This window comes from Gouania willdenowi, chromosome 4 (assembly GCF_900634775.1).
Source record: "Gouania willdenowi chromosome 4, fGouWil2.1, whole genome shotgun sequence".
NCBI classification, from domain to species: domain Eukaryota; kingdom Metazoa; phylum Chordata; class Actinopteri; order Blenniiformes; family Gobiesocidae; genus Gouania; species Gouania willdenowi.
In genome coordinates, this window is record NC_041047.1 from 37,762,987 (window position 1) to 37,785,020 (window position 22,034).

Here is a 22,034-nt window from a genome sequence, read left to right on the forward strand (position 1 = left end):
AAATGGCAACCTCGAAAAGGTGACGAGGAAAGCGGCTACGGCCAAATACCTCCGAGTAAGGCATGTCCGAAGAAGCCAGCTCAATGGCAAGAACAAGTCCCAGGCAATAAACAGCTACGCTCTGCCAGTAATCAGATACCCTGCAGGAATAATAAGCTGGCCAAAGGATGAGATACAGACCACAGATGTTAAGACACGAAAGCTCCTAACCATGCACGGAGGGTTCCACCCCAAATCCAGCACCCTGAGACTGTATGCTAGCCGTAAGGAAGGAGGCCAAGGACTAGTGAGCGTGAGAGCCATTATCCAGGATGAAACATCCAAGAGCCATAAGTACATCAAGGACAAGGCTCCAACAGATGACGTGCTCAGTGAATGTCTCCGACAATGGGGAACAGAAGATGAGGTGCCGGAGGTTCCATCATTGGAGGACAAGCCCCTACATGGGATGTACCACCGAAACATAACTAAAGTGGCGGATATCAGGAAATTGTACCAATGGCTAGACAGAGCTGGACTGAAGGACAGCACAGACAAAGAGCAGAGGAAAGCCATTGTGGTTGTCATAGCAATACCAAGTGACTGCAACATCAGGAAAAAGGAACACGAGAAACTAGAGAAATACCAGGGGCTGAGAGAAGATCTGGAGAAGGCCTGGAGGGTGAAGGCATCAGTGGTGCCCGTGGTCGTCGGGGCACTCGGGGCAGTGACTCCCAAACTGGAAGAGTGGCTACAGCAGATCCCAGGAAATACATCAGACATCTCGGTCCAGAAAAGTGCAGTGCTAGGAACAGCAAAGATACTGCGCTGAACCCTCAAGCTCCCAGGCCTCTGGTAGAGGACCCGAGCTTGAAGGAAAAAGAGACCACCCGCGTTGGGTGAGGAAGAGTTTTTATTTTTGAAATTTTTGAATTGAAAGGAGTTAAGTGTATCCTTACACCCCTAGCTTTTAGTTATTTACATCAATGGGCAAAATGTCAGGAAAGCACCAAAAAAAATGTTCTCTTATTAATGTCGCTGTAAGTCGACGTTTTTCATCAAAACATTTTATGGTTTCGAATATGGTAAATGGACTTGATTTATATAGTGCTTTATCCCTACACTGAAGTAGTCTCAAAACGCTTTACATATCAGCTCATTCACCCATTCTCACACACATTCCCACACCAATGACACAGAGCTGCCATGCAAGGCACTAGTCAACCACTGGGAGGAACTTAGGGTTCAGTGTCTTGCTCAAGGACACTTCGACACAGACAGGTATAGACTGGGATCGAACCCCGAACCTCTTGATCATGGTTGCCCTATATAATATTAATATGAATATTAACTAACACATCTGCAACTTGAAAAATACTAAATTGTGCTAATATATTCACATACATATGTAGTTGATAATCATGTGGCTTTCAGAATTTGGACAAATTTCTATTCTACATTTAAAGAACCAGGGGTTGCTCATGGGGTACCACCCTAACTTTCCTAACAATGTGGAAGAGGAGTAGCAGACAGCTCAAGTAGCTCCTAAAAGTCTATGGGGCATGGAGGAGTAAATGAGGCTACAGCCGGAATTGGAGGATAAGGAGATGCTGCTGGCGTACCGCACTAATACAGCAGGCAGCTCAAGTAGAGCTAACCAAGAAAGGAATTGAACTGCATCTGGAGGAAATGTGACTGCAGGATTTTCGCCTCTCACTGCAGGAAAAGCAGCAGAAACTAGAAGTGGAAGATGAGCAACTACAGAATGTGAAGCTGCTGCAGGAGGAGAGCAGTGAGCAGCTAAATAGGGGTGAGCTCAGTAATCATTTTGTCCAACAAGAGCAGACTACGAATGAAGATGAGCTGCAAAATATAGATCTCCATTGGCAGGAGTTTTCTATGTCAGTACAAGCGAAGCAGAACAAGCAGGTAGAGAAGCAGCATCGATTTCCGCAGATGGAGATGCTGCTGAATGAGCGTTGTCAACAGCTGATACTTACTGACTGGACGCAACAGGAAAACTCACAAGAGCTGGCTAAGAAAGGTCTGGAGCAGGAGTTACTCCATCTGCAAGTGATAAACTCTCACTGCAAGCATTTGAGAACAAGCAGGTAGAGGAGTACAATGAAATGACGGAGCATCGGCTTCACGAGGAGAACAAGCATCCTTCAAGTACTGCAGAAAAACGAGACGGATCTGGAACAGCAACTACTGCCAAAAATAGGTGTTAAGTGTGAGCAGTTAAATGAGAAACAGCTGACAGTGCAGGAGAGCAATGAGGAACTGAACCAAGAACGCCTGCCTCTTATTACAAAAAGTTAGTAGCAGTGAGGAGGAGGAAAGACAACTTATAGAGAATCTGTGTGAGAGGAAGGAGTATCTGAAAGATCTGAACTCCAGGAAGGAGATGAGCTTTTTCAAAAAGCTGAAAGAGTGTTTATATCCTTAGGTGGGGACATAATCACAAAAATCTGCATCAGAAAATGTTTAACACACGTTATGTGTTAGTATGTGGAGCTGTGAGCTGCTGGATTTGTCACAATATCACTCTGTAGCGCCATAATCTCCCTTTTTCCTGCTTCTTCCTGCTTTGCTGGGTAGCATCAGTGGCTAATCTCTCATCTAAAGGGGCACTGCTGCCATCTTCAGGGCACAGTTGGTCACTACAACACCCCACAGCTTAGATTTTGATGAGGGACCTCCGCCAGGGTGTTTTCTAGTAATCCCCGTGAAAAAACGCAAATGACGAGTGTCTCGTCAATGGCACTGAGCGTTTGGATTTGAAATGACGAGAAATCTCATCAATGGCACTGAGTGAGTTAATGATCTTTTATCTGGATAGTTATTATAAAGTGTTACCAGATAAATACTGTATATCCTTTATTTGTCCCATATATATATATATATGTGTATATATATATATATATATACACATGGGCCTGTACACAGTACAGATAAACAAAAACAAAACAGAATATATACAAAAACACTAAAACAGAGTATACAGTACACATATACACACTAGAAGTTCTGACTGAGACTAGTACTATGGGCTGCTGACCCCTTTGGTTTTGACCATCAGGGGAAATATTGCGGTTTACTATAGTCAATATCCAAATTATAAAAAATACAAACAAGGCTATTTATTTTTTTATTGCATTATTTTTTAGTAATTAATTAATATTACATTTTAAAGTGACAGCCCTAGTTTTTTTCTCTTCTTTTTTTAGACATAAATAACCCACCTTTCTCATCCCTTTTGTGTAAAAACAGACCTCTGTACATGAATGCCATTTATTTTCCCAGCAGAGTTGGAGCAAGTCTCATCACATCACTATCAGTCCAAAAAATAAAGGCATCGACCTAAAATAGCCTGAGTTAACGCTTGCTCTGATTATTACATATTGACGTGTTCTGTTTCAAAGGTAAACAAAGGTTTGGGCTTCAGTTCAGTTCAACCTGTCGTCTGTTCTATTCCCACATATGGAAGAGAATCTTCATATTTTGGAGTTTTGCCCGAGTGCAGCTATGTTAATGATGTAATAGTCGCCCAAGGTGAAATAGAAAGAAGCGGTGGAAGAGAGAGGTGTGTGTGTTCTGTAGTTAAACATCACTTCACAGCCATCGGTGGTTTATTATTGTCAATGAATCAATCCAAATTAGATACTGAGCTCTTTGTTCAGCTGCAGTCGTATCATCTTAATAACACCTAATGACACTTCCCATTACTAGTCTCAAGTCAAGTTCAACACATACACTTAAATGTATTTAAGTGTGTTCTCACACGAACAATAACATATTCATGTTGAATCAAAGAAAGATTCATGAGAATCAAACACTTCAAAACACTTTCCTTGGTTAACAAATAATATCAATGCCATATTGTATATAAGTACCAGTAGGTCCTTTTTATAAGACACATGCTAACCACAAGTTGTAATGTTACATTTAATAGTGCCTGTTAAGCGTTGGCATGTTCTAAACAAAGATGTCATTATTTACCGGCATGTCCATGTTTGAAAACCTCTTTACATTAAGAAAAATGTGTGTGAACAATACAAGTATGGTGTATATGTTTTAAATGTGAATCTTTTTTTTTTTTTTTTTTTTTTTTTTTTTAAGTAATTAAAGCTACAGTATAAGTTTTTTTTTTTTTTTTTTTTTTTTTGTTAGATGGTCAGAAATCTATAATCGTCTTTGAGCGTATTGTAATCCAAAGTGTTCTGAGTGGGCAGTGAATCTCTGTAAATGAGCTTTAGAAATTCAGGAGCGTGACGCTAGACTTCAGCCTATCAGATCTTTCACCAACAAAGCGATCTATGAGCTGTTAATATTGGCTGCTCGAGCTGCTAGTCAAAAGTCTATGCGCGTTCACGATCCGAGAGTAGTGAAAATGTGATGGCAGATGTTCCAACAGAAGTCTCCATAGTGGCTTTTAGCACAGCAGTTACACGGCAAAGCAAGAGGAAAAAGGAAGAGCGAGGTGGAGGAGCAACAGAATAAAGGCACAAATGTGTTCAGGAGGAACAGACTCTGCAGAGGTTCCTCTGATTTGGTATGTGCGGCGGACTGTGCGCAATCTGCTTTCAGTCCGAGCGCAGTCTGCCCCACATACTGAGTCAGAGGGAGTGATAACAGACAGGATAAATTGCTTGTGAAGCTTAGAGAAGCATTATCTAAGGTGGAGACAATGGACGCAATTAATTTTCAGTGTGGATGTGGAGTGTCTGCTCTGATCAACTGGGATCGCTGCAGCTGCTGGTGTGTGAGGAACGGCTGTGAGCCTCTTACTGTCGTCACAGAAGTCAGTGATACATGTTTTCATTTTTATCTAAAACATCAGAAAGCTCTCCAATAACACAAGATAAAGTCCCTACATTTGTCACTAGTTTCTATGGAGAAAACAATCGCAAAGAGTTTCAGTGTTCGCGTTCGCACAAGAAGACCAGTAAGTTTGTATAGGATTATTGCCAAAAATATTATTTATTTAAAAAATATAAATAACCAAGATACTCAAAATAAAATGCTCAAGATTCTAATGGTTTTTTAATAGTAACTGGGCCTTGATTTATATAGCACTTTATCCCCACACTAAAGTAGTCTCAAAGCGCTTCACAATACCATTCAACCATTCACACTCCAATGGGACTGAGCTGCCATGCAAAGCGCTAGTCAACCACTGAGAGCAACTTAGGATTCAGTGTCTAGCCCAAGGACACTTCAACTGGTATAGACTGGGAACAAACCCCCAACCTCTCGATCAGAAGACGACCCCTCTACCACCTGAGCTACGGTCGCCTTTTTAAAGAAATCCTCCACTGTTTTTAAAAAAGTGGCCTAAACTCTTTGAATTGTACTTATTAGAAAAACTGGGCCTAACAAAACCAATTAATATGTACATGTTCATTCCCATTTTTTTAAGGCAATTAAATGAAATCCCTTTAATTGAATTGCCGTACTTGTATTGTAAATTTAAACCTTAACTGTTCAAATGTGTTCAGACATGAACTATTGGTCTTTTATATTTAGCTGCTGAGGCACAGCACACGGTTCACAATCCTGAAGGAAAGAGCAGCTTTTTAAGGTGATTCATCGGGTGGTTGTAGTTAAAGGTTTCACAATCATCAAATGACAAAATTAATTACTCAATCTCATTTCCTTGGTATTTTTCCTGTAAAAACAACAGGCTGTGTGACAACAGCTTGTCACGTGCTTCAACACATCTACGTCAGAGCTGTGAGTTCAATTGGATTTCCCCGCCTCTGTAGCGTCATCTGAAGCATAAAAATCATATAATAGACTCAGTTAACCCTATTTACTCGTTTGGCATGATTTTGGGAAGTTTAATAGCCAGTGAAGTCATAAAATTAACTCTCAGTGCCATTGACGTAATGTTACGTCATTTGCGTTTTTTCATGGAAGTTCATGGGTACACTGTGACGGAGTTCTACTGTGAATATAAAGCTTCTCTGTTGATTTAGTGACCAACTGGTGCCCTAAAGGTGGCAGCAGTGTACCTTTGGATGAGAGATTAGCCATGATGCTACCATTAGCTAAGGAGGGAGAAGTAAGGTTGAGGGAGATTATGGCGCAATGAAGTGACAGCACCGCATACTGACACAGAACATGTGTGGACCTGAGTGGATTATTGATAATGTTGCAATCATGAGATAAAACCATCAACTAAACGGGCTAAATGGGTAATCTTTGCATGTCGGGATGAAGAGGAAGTTATGTCTGTGATTGACGGGGGAGCAGATACAAAATACAGTAAGCAAAACATTCAACTGTGAGCCAGATAGCAAAATAATAATTTTGCCATTAAAAGCCTTGTCTGTGTTGTTTTTTTTGTTTTGTTTAGAGGGAAACCAATGTTCAGATGTTATAGTTTTCAATAAAGCAAAAAATAGTTGCTTTAAAGCAGGGGTCTGCAACCTGCGGCTCTGGAGCCTCATGTGGCTCTTTGACTCTTTTGCAATGGTTCCTCAAAGTTTTGAAAAATATTGAAATTATTATTTAATATTATTTTATTTAAATAATTTTCTTACAGAGGGTATTCGTGATTAATGACATTTGCACCAAATAAAACCATAACATAATATGTCAACCTAAAAAAAAATCACATTGTGCCATAACTTGGCCACCTTCACCTCCTGCAACATCTACAGACCATTAACTTTCCTTGCACTTGTGGTTAGCCTTAGTTGTTAACTAAATCAACTAAAATCACTATTCTGGAAGAAAATAAAGATTTTAATTGTGTGGGGAACAGATTCATTTAACTGCCAATGTGCCGGTTAAATATACATGCTTGATATGTGGCAATAAATTAGCGATTAGCATGTGTTGAACGACAAGATCACCTGTTAATGAATTTAAGTTATTTTTAAGCCCTTCAAATGCATTAACTAAAAAAAAAAAAATATTTATGCAACATATTCAATATACTGTAAGTTTAACTGTATATTATTTTATACACTATTGTCTTCATTGAGAAGGTCATTTTTTTTTTTGGCTCTGAAAGAACTTTATTCCAGGTGAGATGAGGCAATATGGCTCCTGTAAGAGTAAAGGTTGCAGACCCCTGTTTTAAAGTCATCGGCTGATTTTTTTTTTTTTTTTTTTTTTTTTTTTTTTTTTTTAATATAGAAAAAGCTTGTTTTCTCACCTTTTTGCTCTGAAACTAATGATCCATGCTAAACTTGCTCTATTCAACTGCTGATTACGGAAGAACTAAACAAGCTACAAACAGTTATTTTTTCTGATGAAAGTAGCGACTTTAATTTTTCATATTGTCATAGTACAAAATATTCTGCGGGTCTTTAAAAAGCAGTCAAAATGCTTTCATACAAGAAATTCTGAAAATGGCTGCCACTGAATGAGTTTATGAAAAACAGAAAAAACTGAATTATTTGTAAACTAACGCAGAAATAGGTAAACAATGAAACGTAATGGAGGAAATTTTTAGACGGAGAATCTGTGGCCCTATTAACGCTGTTTAATTGGTAAATGAGCGTATATTATCGGTCATGAAACAAAAATTTGCTTAAAGGTTTGTTTTGATCTCCACTGTAAACATCCGGTTTATTGACATTGCTGGAAATGTTTGATGCATTGCATTGTGGGATGTGGAGTCCTGTCGATCAGTGGTTCTCAAACCTTTTTTGCTCAAGTTCCCCCTTTCTCTTATTTTTGAATCCAAGTACCCCCTTCGTCCGACTACAACATTTTGCTTAGAAAACTATTTAAAAACAACTGTAAAGCAAATTGATGTAATGAATGAGTGATAACACACATTTTAAAGAATCTTATTTTGTAAATTAGTGGAAAAAACTGTATTTAGTGCAATGGTTCCAACTTTTTTTGGATCTTGACCCCATTTTGACATCAAGATTTACTGGCAACCCCAAAGACATTTTTTTTCTTCCCATAACTAGTTTTTTTAACATATTTGGGCTCAGATATTGGTTTTTGCTGCATTTTGGTTTAACTAGATTTATATTAGTACAAGTATTAAGTTTATAGATACAGTTGTTCAAGATTGCGTTTTTTGTTTTTATAAAAATAATAAAACATTTTAAAAAAATTCTATTTCATTTACTAATGCCAAACAAAATGTGGCAAATAACTATATTACTCATGAAGTCTTTATTACCAAAATATATATATAAAAAATATTTAGGTATAGAGTTTTCCTCTATTATGAAATGAGTTCATACAAAGTAGTGAATTAAAAAAAATATTATTTTTGTGTAGTTGCATATTGCAATAATTTCCCAAGTTCTGTGTTTTCCACATTAATCTTTTTAAAATTCAATTTTTTCAGAAAATATTAGTTTTTAACTCCTGTGAGGAAACAAAATAAATACTAATAATAATAATAAGATAAAGTAAGATACAATTAAAAGGTAGATATAAAAAAGTTGTAGTGAGATGGATTCTTCTGACTGCTCCTTTTTAATTAATTATATGTCATGTAAAGATGTATGAGAACAGCATTAATGTCACCCAGTTGTTATTTCCCTTCAGTGATCAATGGTTTACTGAATCTGATCAGGGTTATTGATTAAGTTTTGATCAACTTAATTTAAATTAACCTAATTTAAATGATCCTGATGACATTATTCCAGATCATAACGATTACACAAAAATAAATGGACACCAGGATACATCAGTTATTTCACCACTAGGGGCCAGAATATTTTACAGTATCAGGAGTTATCAATAATCTACAATCCCTGGTATCAATGGTCTCGTCCACAACAACAGAACAACTTTATCCACAGATCTTCTGTAGCTCTGATGAGATGTTGTTTAAACGCTCTGAGCAGGTGAAGCTGATTAAAGCTGACTCATGTTTTCACAGAGCGATGCTTCGCTACATGAGACACAGACAGAGTTTTACAGACACAGTAAAGTTAAGTGGGCACTGGTGGCTCTGTATTTACGAGTCACTGATGATTTGCATAGTTTTTTGGCAGTTTAGATGCTGTTTCGGGTGGTTTAGGCTGTGTTTAATGCGGCCAGGACGGGAGGGGTGTGGGCTGTGCACCTAATGAGCGCTCCCCAAAAACATTTCCTCATAAAAAACGTTCTTTGCCTCACGGTGACGGCGTTTCGTGCCGATTCTGTCCATTTCCAAGTTCAATAGTGGATTCCGTTTTCATTGTTTGATTTCGTGATTCCGTTAAGGTGTATTTTATAGGTCCCTAAATAATAATAAATGGTTGTCTCTAGTGTTCCGTGGCACACCGTTTGGAAACCACTGGTCTACGGGACTCTACATCTCACAATGCAATGCACCAAACTTTTCCAACAATGTCAATGAGAGAGTGTGAAATGTTGCAATAGTAACCCTGCTCTCTTATGACTGGCTTTGAGATGCGACGGTGTGATAGACAAAGATGAGAGAAGCGTTGTGTTGCTGTGCATTAGGGGTGTTCATCCTTTTTCGGCTCACACGCTACTTCTATCACAGACACTTCTAAGCGATATATTTTTGTTGGGAGGTTATAACTGTAACTAATCTGATTTTAATATTTAAACTTTTACAATTATGAAAAAAATGTGCAGTGTAAAATATGCAGAGTAGTGATGGTCAGCAGTTTTTGTTTAGTGTTTTTTTTTAATCTCACATCATCTCACAGTCCAAACACAGCTGCTGCCTTCATAAAGACCCAGGTTAAAGAATTTAATCTTTGCACTGAATCAGAACACACAAATGCCTCGTCAGCATTAACCCAAATCCTATGAGTTCTCTGAGAGGCTTCTGTTCAACGTTGGAGTAAAATCAGGAAAACTCAAAAAACCAAAATAAACAAAGGAGAACACGGGTAATATGTTGACATATCAAACGATCCAGTTAGGAAGAAATAGAGGAATTGACAGGATGGTGAAGGACTACATGTCTTATTATGGTGAGTGTGTGTGGGGATGAAACCACAATAAAACTACAGTCAGTAGAACACACAGAGCGTTTCAGTATTTGTAGCTCACTTTGTTCTTTAGAAGAACTTCCATGACTGTAGATTCTCTGATGATAATGCTGTACCTGTTGGTGCAGGTGTGACTGTGACCGTCTGTGAGTGGCTTTGGGCTGGAGGAGGTTCTTCTTCTACTGATTATTAGAGGTTGTAAAGAACACATTAGTGCGCTAGCACCCCCTCAAGTTGAAGTCAGAAACTGAATTGTTAGGTTTCACTTATGGTATACGTGACGGTGCCGTTCTGAAGTCTTGCGGCCCACGAGCACGTTTGACACAAAATGCCTCTGCGATCGACGCATTGGGCACAACTAATTTAGAGCAACTAATCATCACAAAAAGTCATTTTGACTGAAAAAGCTGCTAAATGATCTAAAAAGCTGGCTAAAAAACAGTATATTCGCTAACTTAAGCCATCAGAGCTTCAGCCGCGCACTGTTTAAGGAGAGCTGCTCTTCTCTGCTTTATTGTCCAATGCAAACCTTCTGCAGTCAAAGGTTGTTTTCAGGTCACAACTGTTTTTATCCTCTTTTGGTAAACAAAAGAGGTTTACATCGACATCTTTAACTTTTCCTGATTATTTAGAGCAACCAAAAGCAGCACAAGTTGTCAATTTATTTGAAAAAGCTGATAAATGATCTAAAAAGTTACTAAATGACGGTGCTGTTCTCATTCATTTATGAAGTTTTGCTGGAAGCATAGATATTTCAGTAACATTACACTTCTGTCATCATTCCATTCCCATGAAATCTAACATCAAGCCGATGGGTTTTGATCCTCTAACAAGATTTCCTTAAATCTGACTGTAATCTGAGCCGCCAACGCCAAAACAACCAGAGATGATTCTTATCAGATGTTTCGACGGCTCCAGCAGTTTTGTTCCATTATGACTCAGGAACCAGGCAACAATCTCACTTCATGTCTCAGCCAATAGTGTGTGGAGCTGCTGCCATGTTTACTTCATGTCATATCATTAATGTTACAAAGTAAACCGCTTTTAATCTTACTAGTACACTGCCTGTCGGAAGTATGTATTCATATAGTGGGAGGAGCTTATGTAGAGTTGTCAACTATGGTCAAATTAGTATGTGTTTGAAGGTTGGATGTACAAAGAGGTGTACATACTCTGTAGTGTTATAAAGGGGTTTATATGTGGGTGCAAAGTAAAATAGCGTGCGATTTCCCTGGTTTAATTCTATGGGACATGAACACATGATATATAGATAAAGGTTGCACCAATGTTTGCTGGACTACCAGAGCATCCCGTCTTTAGACCCTGCCTCGGCAAAGAAAAACACAAAATTAATTACACGTAAACATGTCATGTACGTCCAACATACGACCATTGAGAAGAGACACAGAAAAGTGGTGGGTTATACAGTAAAGGTGCCCCTCTCCATTTATCCAGGCTTGGGACTGGCACACAGGAACACACTGAGTGAGTCCTTTTGCAGCTGGATTCCCACCACCACACCATGTTAGCGGTTAGTTTGTTAGTGGGTTAGTTCTTAGTAGTAACGGTACGTAGTATCAGTGGGCGTGCCGCTCAGAGGCTCCTCCCTCTCATGTCTCGTTTGGTCTCATTTATGTTGATTTCAAAATCAAAATAAACGTTTTGAAACGTAATCACTAAAAAAGTTAAAAATAAGAATCTAGTAACTATAATATGATAAAAAAAACTATATTATTAATAAACAATATTAATAGTGATAAAGTAATATAATGATAATATAGCAATACTTATAATACAATGAGAATACCATTAACTATAATATAAAATAATAAAAAGAATATGAGTATATAATGGTAATTATAAGAATAGCAATAACGTACAGTAATACAGTAGTAGTACAATTAAACAATAATAATTATTATAATATTAGAAATAACAAAACATAATGACAATCCAGTAACTATAATACAATAATAAACAATGTTTTATTTTTGTGTATAATTTTAGGTTTTTGTTGCCATTTTAGTGTGATTCTGGAGTCATTTTGTGTATTTTTGTCTTTTTAGTGTAGTTTTGTGCATTTCTGTTGTCTTTTGTGTATTTTCTGTATAAATATTTAGTTTTGTGTATTTTGAGTCATTTTCATATTTTTGTTGTTGTGTTTATTGTGTGTGTGTGTGGGGGGGGGGGGATCCATTCTATGTAGCACCGTCTACGTAACATGTAAACACTTAGATCTGACTCAGAGCGTAACACTACAGTCACTACCACCCAATGGACGGGTGTCGTGACACAGACTGTAACCGGACAAAATGGTGGTCCGTTATACACTCAACACTCACATACCGTCCTGCATGCATGTCACATAGACGGTGATCGATCGTGAAGCACACCTGATCGACGTGCATGTGCGCGTGCCTCTAATCAGCTTCTTTCAACACAGCAGCCATTGCCGTCAATCACTTCCTGGTGAGCTCTGTCCGGTCTAAATAGCGAACGGTCAAACTAAGAAGGAACAGTAAAAAAGTATTTTTCCTCAAAGGAGAAGTCCACAGGAGCAAGATCAGGACCAAACTCAGCTGGCACGCACCGGAAGTGAGCTGTGCGGTGAAATAGATATAGATGGTGCGCTAGCGCCCCCTCACACTCTGAGGTCAAATGCTGAGTCATCTTTATCTGATCAAGGACAGGAACTGTTTTCATCACCTTGCAAAATAAAGTTTGTGATCCACAAAATAAAGAAAAATAAGTGAAATGTTATGTTATAGACTTCACTAAGTTCCATTGGTGTTTTCTCTGGGTTTCCATTACAGATTTTTGCAAAATAATGGATATTTCTAAATTTTGACAAAGTATAGTTGAGCTTTGAACGTGTTTCCATTGAAAGTTGTTTTGGAGCATCGCAACTCCTGTGACATTTCATCCCATGAGACTTTGCTGCAGGAAGATGGACGCTCCAAACCTCCTTAGGACACTCCTCGTTTCTTTGTTGTTTCACTTCTAATGTGACAGTAATAATTTTTAAGTATAAAGCTAAGAAATGTCTCGGTCTCCTCTTCTGTGACGTGTATTTGTGGAAAAAGTGTTTCCATAGCGCTTTTGCGACACATTTCAATATCGAACTGTCTGAAATTCCTCCTCATGAAAGCGTCAAAACTTTTTAGTGATATTTGAGTGTTATTTTGAAGTTCAGGTGTTTCCATTACCAGTTTTTATTGCACTATTTAGATTTTGCACATTTCCAAGGGTATTAGAAACGCAGCTTTGGTTGCATGAAAATAGCACTAAAAATGTTCTTATATATGTATGGAATTAATCATTTGCTGACATTTTGGTTATTAATTATGTTTTTGTTTGTAAAAAGGAAAAAACAGTGAGCATTGAGACCGGATCTGTCAAAAAATGATACAAATTAAAACTCATAAATGGAAGTTGGTTGTTGTTGTTCATTGGGACCAATAAAGGCTTCAGTTTCAAAACATTGACATTTTCTGTCAAATATTTAATGATTCATGCTTCACAGGGTTAAGGTGTCTTACATAAAGTTATGTTTTAATGTTGTACTCTGTCCATATACATCATGGCCTGTGTACATAATGACCCCACGTATGATGTAAACAGTATGAAGACGGTGATGTGTGCGAGCGCAGAGCTGAGATTGTGTTTTTGTGAACAAACGGGTCCAGACAAGCTGGGTGAGGGCAGGAGGGAGACGCTCCAACACTAACCCTGTTGTTATGCTGCGTCTCATTCCTGTTCAAACATAAGGCATAAGGCTCACTTATCCCAGGGGATCACATTTTATTGCTACGTTTACGTTGATGGTTTATGTTCTGAAAAGGCATTTATCTCGGAAACGTCCTGGAGCCATGCTCTGACAGTTTCGACAAAGGAGTTGATGAACGCACTTGCTTGGCCTTTTCCACGTCGCTCCAGCATCTGAATCCTCCTGAGCTCCGCCTGGTTTAGTGAAGCGGGAGCAAACTGGGGCCAGAAAGGCTTCGTCCTCTTTAGAGACAAAGCATTGTGTGTTCATGTCTGTCTGCTAATCACTGCTGCCCTTTCCTTCACAATAAAACACCTTTTTTTTTTCCTTCTCTTCGTCAGGCACATTTGGCCGCATCTTCCACGGGGTGCTGCTGGATGAAAAGGACCCCAGTAAGGAAAAGCAGGTCTTTGTGAAGACAGTGAAAGGTATGCAAGCTTGTGTCACTGCATGTGAAATGATAATATCAAGACAAAGTAAAGTGGGCAACATGCCAAACCTCTCTGAACTAACATTAGTGAAAGTACAGTGTAAACATTCTGCTCAACACAGAAAACATAATGTTCTACTGTCAGGGTTCTCGCAGGGCAGTTGGCCCTGAACGCTGGGATTTTGATCCCCTACGCCAGACATAGGCAGCTGGCGGCCCTCTGCCTAATTTTGTGCAGCCCCCAAAACAAAATTGTAATTCATGAAGTTGGAAGTTATATGAAGCAACACCACAAAATATACAACAAAAACACATGTAATGACCAGAAAAACACACAAGACAACAGAAAATAACCATATTGACAAGAAATGAGACAAAATGAATTAAAAAACACATGAAATGTCTAAAAACTCAAAAAACACCAATAAAACCCACACTAAAGGACTCCAGTTACATAACACTGTTTTTTTTTTTTCTGTATTAATGCTCAGGTTGGTCATTATTCTAAATGCTGACATGAATGTTGATAATGTGGCCACATTTTTGTGGCCCCGCTGTGATAGACGTGGCCCATCTCTGCCTTACGCTGTGGTATCGACCCCTATGCTGTATTTCAGCCAGTGTTGGAGAGCTTGAATTCTTTGCCCGAGCCAATCCCAACACGTCAGATCCAGGCTTAATTTCATTTGTTACACCACGGGTTGGGACGCTCCACGAGACGTAGCGTCTGCAGCGTCACATGAAGCTGTTTCTCATGTTTGTCTTTATCTGGGTCGGATGGGTTCGGGCCGTGTTCTGTCGGGTTGCGTTGTCTTTTTTTGGCCTGATTAAAGCTCTACTGTGTACATCCTCCATTGTGTAAGTCATAATCACCATCCAATATAAACGGTGTGTTTCATAATCTAAAACAGTTGAGGACCTATACCAAGGTAAGGCAATTTGTTTTTGTATAGCACATTTCATACTCAAGGCAAATTAATGTGCTTTACATGATTAAAAAAGAAACAGAAAACATATAACAGTTTAAAAATGAATAACATTACAAATCTCCCTCTGTCATACGTGTGTTATGTGTGAGCTGCTCTATCTGCAGTATCTATCTATCTATAGTATCTATCTATAGTATCTATCTATCTATAGTATCTATTTATCTGTCGTCTCTATCTATCTATAGTATCTATCTATAGTATCTATCTATCTATAGTATCTATTTATCTGTCGTCTCTATCTATGGTATCTATCTATAGTATATATCTGCAGTATCTATCTGTAGTATCCATCTATAATATCTATTTATCTGTAGTATATATCTATCTGTAGTATCTATTTATAGTATTTATCTATCTATAGCATCTATCTATAGTATTTATCTATCTATGGTATCTATCAATCTATAGTATCTATCTATCTGTAGTCTCTATCTATCTATAGTATCTATATATCTATAGTATCTATATATCTATAGTATCTATAGTATCTATATATCTATAGTATCTATCTATCTGTAGTCTCTATCTATCTATCTATAGTATCTATATATCTATAGTATCTATCTATCTGTAGTCTCTATCTATCTATAGTCTCTATCTATCTATCTATAGTATCTATATATCTATAATATCTATATATCTATAGTATCTATCTATCTGTAGTCTCTATCTATCTTTCTATCTATAGTATCTATATATCTATAGTATCTATATATCTATAGTATCTATCTATCTGTAGTCTCTATCTATCTATCTATAGTATCTATATATCTATAGTATCTATATATCTATAGTATCTATCTATCTGTAGTCTCTATCTATAGTCTCTATCTATCTATCTATCTATAGTATCTATATATCTATAGTATCTATCTATCTGTAGTCTCTATCTATCTTTCTATCTATAGTATCTATCTATCTATAGTATCTATATATCTATAGTATCTATCTATCTGTAGTCTCTATCTATCTATCTGTAGTCTCTATCTATCTATAGTATCTATATATCTATAGTACGTATCTATAGTACGTATCTATAGTATCTATCTATCTATAGTATATATCTATGGTATCTATTTATCTGCAGTATATATCTATCTGTAGTATCTATTTATAGTATTTATCTATCTATGGTATCTATCTATGGTATCTATCTATCTATAGTATCTATTTATCTGTAGTCTCTATCTATAGTATCTATCTATAGTATATATCTATCTATCTATAGTATATATCTGCAGTATCTATTTATCTGTAGTATTTATCTATCCGTAGTATCTATTTATAGTATTTATCTATGGTATCTATCTATAGTATCTATCTATGGTATCTATCAATCTTTAGTATCTATCTATAGTATCTATCTATGGTATTTATCTGTAGTATCTATCTATCTATAGTATCTATCTATCTATAGTACCTATCTATCTATAGTACCTATCTATCTATAGTACCTATCTATCGTATTTATCTGTAGTACCTATCTATCTATAGTACCTATCTATCTATAGTACCTATCTATCTATAGTACCGATCTATCTATAGTATCGATCTATAGTACCTATCTATAGTATTTATCTATACGCAGTAGATAAAAAGTGCCTTTAACTTGAATTTCAAAATGTTCCCATTGATGCTGACTTCAGCTCTGCTGGCAGTTTGTTCCACTTCTTTGCAGCATAACAACTAAAAGCAGCAACACATACCAAGCATGAGTAACTGTCTAACTCTTTTCATCATGACCCTTAACCAATTCAACAAAGATAAAAAAAAAAAAAAAAAGGGTCCTCAAAATGCAGGAAATAGCGTTTCAGAGGGTTAGACCATTAAGAATTTTGGGGAGGGGGATGCACGCCCAATGATCCCCCTACGTTCAGAATCCTGACTAGTACACTCTTAGTTTTTACTACGCTACTAAACAAGCATTAATAAAGAGGAATTTAGTCCATGAGCGTAGTAACAGCATCTCTACTTCCTGAAAGTCTAGTAAGCACTCTATACGCTGGCTGTAAACTTGTTTGTCAGTTACTTTGCCCTGATTTTTTTATCTGCACACTTTGTGTGTAAGGCAAGGCAAGGCAAATTTATTTATATAGCGCATTTCATACACAAGGCAACTCAATGTGCTTTACATGATAAAACATTCAATTGTTTAAAATCAATAAGAACATTTAAAATCATCAGTAAAATCAATTAAAATCATCAGTAAAATCATCATTACATCAACAACATGACAAAAAATCTCTCTCTCAATCATATGCAGTAGAGAAAAAAAGTGCCTTTAACTTTGATTTAAAAATGTTCACATGTGATGCTGACTTCAGCTCCGCTGGCAGTTTGTTCCACTTCTTTGCAGCATAACAACTAAAAGCAGCATCACCATGTTTACTGTGAACTCTGGGCTCCACTATCTGATCTGTGTCCATAGATCTGAGAGACCTGCTGGGTTCATACCTGACTAACATGTCACTGATGTATTCTGGACCAAACCCATTCACAGATTTATACACCAGCAGCAGAACTTTAAAGTCTATTCTGAGGCTGACTGGGAGCCAGTGTAAAGACTTTAAGACTGGAGTAATGTGCTCTGACCTCTTTGTTCTGGTTAAGACCCGAGCTGCAGCGTTCTGAACCAGCTGTAGCTGTTTGATGCTCTTTTGGGGGATTCCTGTCAGAAGACCATTACAATAGTCCAGTCTGCTGGAGATAAAAGCATGTACCAGTTTCTCCTGATCTTTCTGAGCCATTAAACCTTTCACTCTGGAGATGTTCTTTAGGTGGTAGAAGGCTGTTTTTGTGATAGATTTGATCTGACTGCTGAATGTAAGATCTGAGTCAATCAGAACACCAAGGTTTTTGACTTGGTCTTTAGCTTTTAAAGATCCAGACTCAGATACTTGCTGACAGCAGTCCTCTTTTCCTTGTTACCAAAGACAATCACCTCCGTCTTGTCATGGTTTAGTTGAAGGAAGTTTTCACTCATCCAGCAGTTTATTTTTTCTAAACAGTCACACAACACCTCAATGGGACCATGGTCATCTGCGTTCAGTGATAGATATAGTTGTGTGTCATCTGCATAGCTCTGATAATCAACCTTACAGTTCTGTAAAATTTGTCCTAAAGGAAGCATGTAAAGGCTAAACAGAAGGGGTCCAAGAACAGATCCCTGAGGAACCCCACAGGACATTGGTAATCTGTCAGATTCAAAGTTTCCAATGCTTACAAAATAGCTTCGCTCCTCCAAGTATGACTTAAACCATTGCATTACTTTTCCATTTAGTCCAACCCATGTTTGCAATCTGTGCAACAAAATTGTATGATCTACAGTGTCAAATGCAGCACTTAGATCCAACAGAATGAGAACAGATACTTTTCCTGAATCAGTGTTCAACCTTATGTCATTGATCACTTTGATAAGAGCAGTTTCAGTGCTGTGATGAGAACGAAAACCTGACTGAAATTTATCAAATATTTTGTTGAATGTTAAGAATTGACTCAGTTGGTTGAAGACCACCTTCTCAATGATCTTGGCCATGAATGGAAGGTTGCTGATTGGTCTATAGTTAGCCAGTATAGAGGCATCCAGTGTTCTCTTTTTTAACAGCGGTTTCACAGCAGCTACTTTCAGGGATTTTGGTACGGTGCCTGATTGGAATGAGCAGTTAATTATCTGACACAAATCAGTGACAATTGACTTTACAACAGTTTTAAAGAAGTTTGAGGGTATTGTGTCAAGGCAACACGTTGATGGATTCAGCTGCTGAACAGTCTCCTCTATTGTTTTTGGGTTCACTGTAATAAACTCTAACATTGTAGTTGACTCATCCCTCAGTGGTTGAAGCTGTTCAAGCTTTTTGTGATTTTGCTGGTTTGTTCTGATGTTTGACCTTATTGATTGTATTTTTTCATTGAAATATACAGCAAATTCATTGCATTTTCCAGCTGACAGTAATTCAGGGGCTATCTGATCTGGGGGGGTTGTGAGCTTTTCAATTACAGAAAACAACGTGCGAGAGTTGTTGACATTTTTGGCAATAATTTCAGAAAAGTATTGCTGCCTTGCTTTGAACAAGCCATCATTGAATTTTCGCAGACATATTTTGTACAGTTCTAGATGAATTTGGAGTTTTGTTGATCTCCATTTACGCTCAGCTCTTCTACAGTCAGATTTCAAATTCTGCATTATCTCAGTCCTCCTCCAAGGTGTTTTCTGTGTGTTTGGTTTTCTCTTAGTTTTGATTGGAGCCACCACATCTATGACATTACAGACGTGTAGTGTGTGTAGTGTGTGTGGTGTGTGTTGTGTGCGTGCTTGCGTGCGTGCGTGCGTAGTGTTTCCATTCATTTAATATCATGTGTCTACTGCTGGCTTCTTGACCTCTCCATTCTATCATGTTTACCTAAGGAGGGGTGGACGGCACAATCACACCCTGTCCTCTGCTCATGCCAGCTCTGGCTTTGTAGACCCTTCACTTCCCTCTGACACATCTTTGGGAAATGAACAAAGCTGTAGGCACAGATTACAATTGGCACAAGTTTTTATTTCCTCTTCAGCTTCCCCCTGATAATTGACTGCTGGCAGAGCACGTGTGCAATGAAGCTGAAATCAAACTGACAGTCTGTGTGTTTGATTTTTGTCTCATGAAATTCATCAGATCATGCCTCTGAGGTGCAGGTGACCATGATGTTGACTGAAAGCTGTAAACTCCGTGGACTTCATCACAGGTAAGTGGTTAAAGACGGAACGTCATAGTGAGAAAATCTAAAGTGTCAGATTCAAAAAGCTTCAACAAATTACACGTAAAGCTGCTGGAGACAATATTTATTATCAGATAAAGACACGGTGTCGGCCTCATAGTCCATTAAATCCAAGATTATTTACTCCCCAAAAAATGGAAACGGTTTAAATTTTTACTCTAAAGTTTGTTTTGATCTTAGCTGTAAACAAAACACATTAATATGCACCATATTCATTTAATAGCCTTTTAAAAATGGGACTACTTTACAGTTTTAGAGCTTGTGTTCCTCCATCATGAAATCATGTGATTGATGATGTCACATGGCCCCACTGCCTGTAAACATCCTGTTGTTTTCTATTGGAATAAAACATTCAGCCTGATTTTTGGATCATTTAGTAGATTTTTAGATCATTTAGTAGATTTTTAGATCATTTAGTAGATTTTTCAGTCAAAATGTCAACTTGTGCTGCTTTTAGTTGCTCTAAAGAAGGGGTTCTCAACTGGTCTCACCCTGTGACCCACTTTTTGCCACGGTCATTAAATCGCGACCCACTTCTTTTTTTTTTTTTTTAGAATTCAACCAACAAAATTTACTTTTTCAAAAATAGCTGTTGAAAACGCACATATATAATATATTTTTTTAAACATAAATCTGTTAATTTTCCTGTGCAACATGTATTTCACAGCATGCCTGTCAAAAGAAAAGTTTCTTTCAAAATAAGACATGAGACATTAAGTATTTATTTGTTTTTGACCATCTTTCAGTGACCCACCCAGTACAGGTCAGCAACCCTCCAGTTGAGAATCCCTAAAAATCAGGACAAGTTAAAAATGTTGATGTAAACCTCTTTTGTCTACAGAAAGAGGATAAAAACAGTTGTTACCAAAATAAGATCTGTGACCACAGGGGGCGACAGTTCAACTCTGCGGTTTGGTAGTAAACAATGAAGCAGAGAGTAAGAGCTTTCCTAAGGGACCTTTACTCTCCCTTAAACAGTGTACGAGTCATTGTGTAAATGAAACTCAAATATTTTTTCCGGGCTCACAGTTTTCTTGGTGCTTATATCACATGGTTCAGTCATTTTTAATGGTGAACTGTTGAAAAAGCTCAAAATTTTTACAAAATCTTTGAATATTCCACAAATTATTACATAATATTTCCCTTAAGTAGATAAAAATTGGTCACAAAATCTCGGACATTTTGAAGTGAAGATCCTGTTTCGACTTATATTTGTCACTTATTGCTTGGTTATGGTCGGTTTCTTACATATTTTATGTATATGTAGAAGCATAAACTCAGGCACAATGTTGAAATAATTGGTGGCCCACTTGACATCAAACTAGTCCGTATTTGGCCCCTGAACAAAAATTTGTTTAAAACGACTGATTTAAAGTTGTAATTTTCTGAAAAAGCTGTTAAATGATCAAAAAATCAGGCTGAATGTTTCACTCCAATAGAAAACAATGGGATGTTTACAGGCAGTGGGGCCGTGTGACATCATCAATCACATGATTTCATGATGGAGGAACACAGGATCTAAAACTGTAAAGTGATCCTATTTTTAAAAGGAATTAAATGAATATAGTGCATAATAATGTGTTTTGTGGGGCTTAGATCCTCTAATAAGTACATATTAAAGATCTTAGGCCACATTTGTAAAAACAGTGGAGGATCCTTTAAGGACAGACCATTAGCTGACAGTTTGAGCAGTTTTATTTGCCTGGATTTACTCTGTAGCCTTCCATGAAGCTTTGTTTTTACTCTTGTTTTTGTTTTCCAGAAATCTGTTGCCCATTAGTCACGTTTGTACGGAGGATGGCGAGAAGCCCATGGTGCTGCTACCGTTCATGGCCTGGGGCAACCTGAAGCTGTTCCTGCGACAGTGCAAGTTAGCCGAGGCAAACAACCCCCAGGTGAGACCTGAGTTTAGCTGCTTCCTCACTGCTTATTTAACCATTATCATCAACCACACACTGCAATTCATGCATGGTACCGCATGAAATGTTTAATAGCCCATTAAAATAAATCTTCTGAACGAAGGACAAGTTAGATTTCGTCTTTGTGCCAAGCCTGAAAGAGCTTTTTGTGTGCCATCAACTCCCAGTAACACCTCTAGTAACTACTGTTTACACTGATATCAGAGGCTGTTGATGTAACCGTGAACTCCATGCTCCAGGCAGAGATTTTTATTCCTC

At 37.7% G+C, this 22,034-nt stretch overlaps 1 protein-coding gene across 5 annotated transcripts in view; it reads left to right on the forward strand.

The window, feature by feature from the left end:
* The window catches only part of ryk (receptor like tyrosine kinase), an 87,716-nt gene that overhangs the window by 48,184 nt on the left and 17,498 nt on the right, over window positions 1–22,034 (forward strand). For all 5 annotated transcript variants that reach the window (XM_028444770.1, XM_028444771.1, XM_028444772.1 and 2 more), the window contains 3 exons: window positions 14,022–14,108; window positions 19,755–19,824; window positions 21,620–21,752. In XM_028444770.1, the coding sequence (XP_028300571.1) occupies window positions 14,022–14,108; window positions 19,755–19,824; window positions 21,620–21,752 (290 nt within the window). The remainder of the gene's footprint in view (window positions 1–14,021; window positions 14,109–19,754; window positions 19,825–21,619; window positions 21,753–22,034) is intronic.